The 6,000-nt window shown below is 60.4% G+C and overlaps 1 protein-coding gene across 1 annotated transcript; it reads left to right on the forward strand.

The window, feature by feature from the left end:
• Positions 1-541: 541 nt before the first annotated feature.
• KMT5C (lysine methyltransferase 5C) lies at positions 542-4,601 on the forward strand (the record flags this gene model as incomplete). Its single annotated transcript, XM_083882113.1, has 6 exons — positions 542-663; positions 791-956; positions 1,914-2,023; positions 2,769-2,932; positions 3,070-3,089; positions 4,464-4,601. The coding sequence occupies 6 exons, from the start codon at positions 542-544 to the stop codon at positions 4,599-4,601; spliced, it is 720 nt and encodes a 239-aa protein (XP_083738239.1).
• Positions 4,602-6,000: the final 1,399 nt, after the last annotated feature.

The raw sequence follows: 6,000 nt of genomic DNA on the forward strand, positions 1-6,000 counted from the left end.
AGCCGGGCCGGGTGAGTGACAGCGCGTTTAGCCAGTTAAAATAAAACATGGGAGAGGGAAAGCCAATAGAAGGTGAGGAAAGAGGTTGGGTTTAGCCAATAGAAAGAGAAGGGAGGGACTCGCTGGGTTTTAGCGAATGAAAAGAGAGAACGGCGTGACCGGCCTCCCTCTGGACCAATAGCAAACCCTCCACGCCGCGGACCAATAGGGAGGCGCAGCGCTTTCCACCAATGGCATCGCCGAGCGCCTCACGGAGGAGGCGGGACTCCCCGCGGGCAGCCAATCGGAGCGGCGGCGCGGGGGGCGGGCGGCCAATGGGGATGGCGGAGCGGGCGGCGGGAGCCGGCGGGCGGCGGCGGCGGGGCCGGGCCGGGCCCGGTACCGGCGGCGGCTCCGGCCGGTCCCGCGCCCGCGGCGCTGCGGTAACGGCGGGGACGGGGCTCTGGGGGCTCGCCCGCTTCTCTCCGAGCCACCCCCTCACCCCGGTAACTCTCCCCCGGTGCTGCAGGCGCGGCGGCGGCGGAGGCGGCGGCGGCCGCCCATGAGGCCCCGGTCGGCGGGGACGGCGGTGACGGCTCGGGAGCTCTGCGAGAACGACGACCTGGCCACCAGCCTCGTGCTGGACTCGGTGCTCGGCTTCCGCACGCACAAAATGGGGGTCAGGTAAAGGTGGGGGGAGACCGGGCGGGACAACCGGGGGGTTCCTGAGGGGAATAACGGCACCGGCGGGTGTTAAACCGGGATCCCGGTGAGGTGTCACAGTCCCGGGGGTCTCTATTCCCCCTCACAGCCCCCTGCCCGCCCTGAGGCGCCGCCGAGCCCAGCTCAAAGCGGCCATCGAGACCTTCCGGCAGCGCCGGGACCTGGAGGCGGCCTGGAGGACCCTCAGCAGCGCTTGGGCTCCGTCTTTTTTCCGCCAGAGGCGCCCGGTGCAGCGGGCGGCGCTCAAAAACCACGTACGGGGGGATTCGGGGGGGCCATGGGGGGCGTCTGAGGGGTCTGTGTGGGGTCTGTGGGGTCAGGGAGGGTTTGAGGGGTCTGTGGGGCTCAGGGAGGGGATTGAGGGGTCTCTGTGGGGCACAGGGAAGGTTTTGGGGGATCTCTGTGGGTTGGAGGAGTTACTGAGGGTGAGGAGGGGTCTCTGTGGGGTCTGAGGGGCTCAGGGAAGATTTTGGGGTATCTCTATGGCTCAGAGGAGTCCCTGAGGGTCAGGAAGGGTCTCTGTGGGGTCCGTGGGGCCTGGGGGGGTTTATGGGGTCTCTGTGGGGCCTAGGGGAGGTCTATGGGGTCTCTGTGGGGTCTCTCTGGGGTGTGAGGGGTCTCTGTGGGGCCTGTGGGGTTTTATGGGGGCTCTGTGGGGTCTCTATGGGGCCTGGGGGTCTCTGTGGGGTCTCTGTGGGGTGTGAGGGATCTCTGTGGTGCCTGGCGGGGTTTGAGGGGTCTCTGCAGGGCCTGGAGGGTCTGAGGGGTCTCTGTGGGGCCTGGGGGGGTTTATGGGGTCTCTGTGGGGTCTCTGTGGGGCCTGGGGGAGGTTGAGGGGTCTCTGTGGGGCTCAGGGAGGGTTTTGAGGGGTTTCTGTGGGGTCAGGGAGGGGTTTGAGGGGTCTCCATGGGGCAGAGGAGTCCCTGAGGATGAGGAGGGGTCTCTGTGGGGCACAGGGAGGGTTTGAGGGGTCTCTGTGGGGCCTGGGGAGTTTATGGGGTCTCTGTGGGGCCTGGGGGAGGTCTCTGGGGTCTCTGTCCGGTCTCTGTGGGGTGTGAGGGGTCTCTGTGGGGTGTGAGGGGTCTCTGCGGGGTGTGGGAGGGATTTATGGGGGTCTCTGTGGGGTCTGTGGGGTGTGAGGGGTCTCTGTGGGGTCCGTGTGGGGTCTGCGGGGCCTGGGGGGGTCCCGAGCCCCCCGTTTACCCCCCCAGGTGTTCGGGTACCTGCGGACGCTCCTCCCCGAGAGCGGCTTCAGCATCCAGCGCTGCACCCGCTACAGCCGCGACACCAACGGGGCCAGGGTGGTCTCCACCCGCACCTGGTGGGGCTCCACGCCCTCCTGAGGGGCCAAAAACCTGGGGGGATCCTGAACTCCTCAGGGTTTGGGGGGTTTTATCTCCTGGGGGCCCCAAAAACTTCAGGGGGATCCTGAACTCCCCAGGGTTTGGGGGGTTTTATCTCCTGGGGGCCCAAAAACTTCAGGGGGATCCTGAACTCCCCAGGGTTTGGGGGGTTTTATCTCCTGGGGGCCCAAAAACTTCAGGGGGATCCTGAACTCCCCAGGGTTTGGGGGGTTTTATCTCCTGGGGGCCCAAAAACCTCGGGGGGCTACTGAACTCCTCAGGGTTTGGGGGGTTTTTATCTCCTGAGGACCCCAAACCTCCCAGGATTGGGGCGATTTCCCCCCTGAGGACCCCAAACCCCTCTCTGGGTTCACAAACCCCTCAGAATTTGGGATTTTTCCCTCCTGAGGACCCCAAACCCCTCTCTGGGCTCACAAGCCCCTCTGGATTGGGGCAATTTCTCCCCTGAGGACCCCAAACCCCTCAGAATTTGGGACTTTTCCCCCTTGAGGATCCCAAACCCCTCTCTAGGCTCACAAACCCCTCAGAATTTGGGATTTTTCCCCCTGAGGACCCCGAACCCCTCAGAATTGGGATTTTTCCCCCTTGAGGATCCCAAACCCCTCTCTGGGCTCACAAACCCCTCAGAATTTGGGATTTTTCCCCCCGAGGACCCCGAACCCCTCAGAATTTGGCTGATTTTCCCCATTTTTGTCTCCCCAGGCACAAGCACGAGACGCTGGAGCTGCTGGGGGGCTGCGGGGTGGAGCTGAGGGGCTCAGACCGGGCCCTGCTCAGGGCTGGGGACAACGACTTCAGCCTCATGTACTCCACACGCCGCAGGAGGACTCAGCTCTGGCTGGGCCCCGCCGCCTTCATCAACCACGGTGGGACCCGAAAACAGCCCCAAAAATCGGCTTTACCCACCAAAAATCCCGTCCTGGCACCCACATGGGTGTCCTCAGGACCCACCTGGGTGGTTTGGGGGGTCTGATGGGTGTTTGTGGTTTTTTTCTCTCCTCAGATTGTCACCCCAACTGCAGGGTGAGTGTGAGGAGGGTTTTTTTGTGGTGTTTTTGGGGTAGAAATGGTGGGGTTTTGGGGTGTGGTTTGGGCTGGGAAATGGGAGGGAAAAATGGGAGGGAAGTGTGAGGGGAAAAGAGGGGGAAATGTGAGGAGAGAAAGAGGGAAATGTGAGGGGAAAAGGGTGGGAAATATGAGAGAAAAAGGGTGGAAATGTGAGGGGAAAAGGGAGGGAAATGTGAGGGGAAAGGGGGTAAAATGGTGGGAAAAGTGCAGAAAATGTGAGAGAGGAAAAGGGTAGGAAACGTGAAGGGAAAAGGGTGGGAAGTGTGAGGGGAAAAGGGTGAGAAATGTGAGGGGAAAAGGGTGGGAAGTGTGAGGGGAAAAAGGAAGGAAATGTGAGGGGAAAAAGGGGTAAAATGGTGGGGAAAGTGATAATAAATGTGATGTAAAAATGGTGGGAAAAGCAAAGGAGAAGTAGAGGGAACCTGAGAGAAGAAGGACTAAGGAATGGTGAGGAAAACAACAATAAATATGAAAGAAAAACGGTGGAAAAAGCAAAGGAGGAGTAGAAGGAACCTGAGGGGAAAAAAGGCTAAGAAATGGTGGGAAAAATGGCAATAAACGTGTGGGGGAAAATGGTGGAAAAAACAATGGAGAAACAAAGGGAATGTGAGGGAAAGATGGCAAGAAAACGTGAGGGGAAAAAACACTGGGAGACATGAAAGAAAAATGGGACATTTGAGGAATAAAAGGTGGGAAACAGGAAAGGAAAATAAAGTGTGAGGGAAAATGTGAGTGGGAAACATGAAGGGAAAAAATGGTGGGAAACATGAGGGGGAAAAAAGGCGGGAAACGTGAGGGGGGGAAAAAAGGCGGGAAACGTGAAGGGGGAAAAGGGCGGGAAACGTGAGGGGAGAAAAGGGCGGGAAACGTGAGGGGAGAAAAAAGGCGGGAAACGTGAGGGGAGAAAAGGGCGGGAAACGTGAGGGGAGAAAAAGGGCGGGAAAACGTGAGGGGAGAAAAGGGCGGGAAACGTGAGGGGAGAAAAAGGGCGGGAAAACGTGAGGGGAGAAAAGGGCGGGAAACGTGAGGGGAGAAAAGGGCGGGAAACATGAGGGGAGAAAATGCCAAAAACGTGAGAGGAAAAAGAGTGGGGGAGCCATGAGGAGGAAAAGGGCGAAACATGAAGGGGAAAATGGCAGGAAAAAGGTGGGAAATGTGAGGGGAGAAATTTGAGGGGAGAAAAGGGTGGGAAACATGAGGGAGGAAGGGTCTTTCTCCTGTTAGGGGGTCCCAGTTTGGGGCTCAGGGGGGTCCCAGTTTGGGGCTCAGGGGGGTCCCAGTTTGGGGTCTCAGAAGTTTCACACTTTCTGTCCCGTTTTTGGACCCCAGTTTGTGTCAACCCCGGGCGGGGCGCGGGTCCAGGCCCTGCGGGACATCCCGCCCCGGGCTGAGATCACCTGTTTCTACGGCGACGGGTTCTTTGGGGAAGGAAACCGGGGCTGTGAGTGCCGCACCTGCGAGAGGTGAGCGAAAAATACACACAGGAGGCACAAAAACATCACAGGGAGACCAAAAATATACACAGGGAGCCCGAAAATATACACAGGGAGCCCAAAAAACATCACAGGGAGTCCAAAGATCCACACAGGGGGGGCTGAAAATATCACAGGGAGCCCAAAAATCAACAGGGGGAGCACAAAAATGCACAAAGGGAACCTAAAAACATCTCAGGGAGCCCAAAAATCCACAGAGGGACCCCAAAAATCCACAGAGGGAGCCCAAAAATCCACAAAGAGACCCCAAAAATCCACAGAGGGACCCCAAAAATCCACAGAGGGAGCCCAATTGGAATGGGGGGGTCCCCAATTTCAGGGCAGGGGGTCCCAAATTTCAGGGGTGACACCCCAATTTCAGGGTGGGGGGTCCCAGTATTGAGATGAGGGGGTTCCCTAATTTTGAGGGTCCTCAATTTCGGGGGGGGTCCCCAGTTTCAGGGGGTGAGTCCCTAAATTTGGGATGACACCCCAATTTCGGGATGGGGGGGTCCCCAATTTTAGGGTAGGGGGGTCCCCAATTTTGGGGGTGACACCCCAATGTCGGGGTTGATTTCCCAATTTCGGGATGGGGGGGTCCCCAATTTCAGGGATAACCCCCCAATTTTGGGTCAGGGGGTCCCTAATCTTGGGGAGGGGTCCCTAATTTTGGGGATGACGCCCCAATTTCAGGACAGGGGGTCCCTAATTTCGAGGTGGGGGTCCCCAATTTGGGTCAGGGGTCTCTCTAACCTCCCCCCTCCCTCCCCCAGGCGCGGCGAAGGCGTTTTCCGTCCCCGCGGCCGGAGCGGGACCACCCCCCCTGCCCCTTCCCCGCCATTGTCCCCCCCATTGTCCCCCCTCCCCAAATACCAGCTCCGCCCCACCCACCTGCGCCTCCAGCGGGGCCGGGGGGGCTCCGGGACCCCCCGAAAACGCCGCCGGGCCCCCCGAAAACGCCCCAAAAAACCCCCGCGGGGGTCCCGGCCCGGCCTGCCCCACGTCCGTGTGTCCCTCCACGACTGTCTGTCCTGCGGCCGCCGCTGCCTCCTGCGCCGGGGGGTCCCCGCGGTGCTGCTGGGACCCCCCCCCAGCCCCAAACCGCCCCCCAAAACCTGCCCCGACCCCAAACTGTCCCTGTACGCCCACGTCAGGCTGGGGGGGGGTCCCCAGAGCTGGGCAGGGGGAGGGGAAGGGGAGGGGAGCCCCCCCAGGCTGAGGCTGGTGGTGACACAGGGGGGGCTGGCGCTGGAGCCCGGGGAGGGATGAGACCCCTCCCCAAAATGAAGGGGATGGGGGTGAGGTTTGGGGGGTTGATACGGATTTTGGGGGTTAAACACCCCAGTTTTGGGGTCTGGACCTGAATTTTGGGGAGTTTACACCTGAATTTTGGG

The sequence above is a fragment of the Zosterops lateralis genome (genome assembly GCF_965231275.1).
Source record: "Zosterops lateralis genome assembly, chromosome: 37".
In the NCBI taxonomy this organism is placed as follows: domain Eukaryota; kingdom Metazoa; phylum Chordata; class Aves; order Passeriformes; family Zosteropidae; genus Zosterops; species Zosterops lateralis.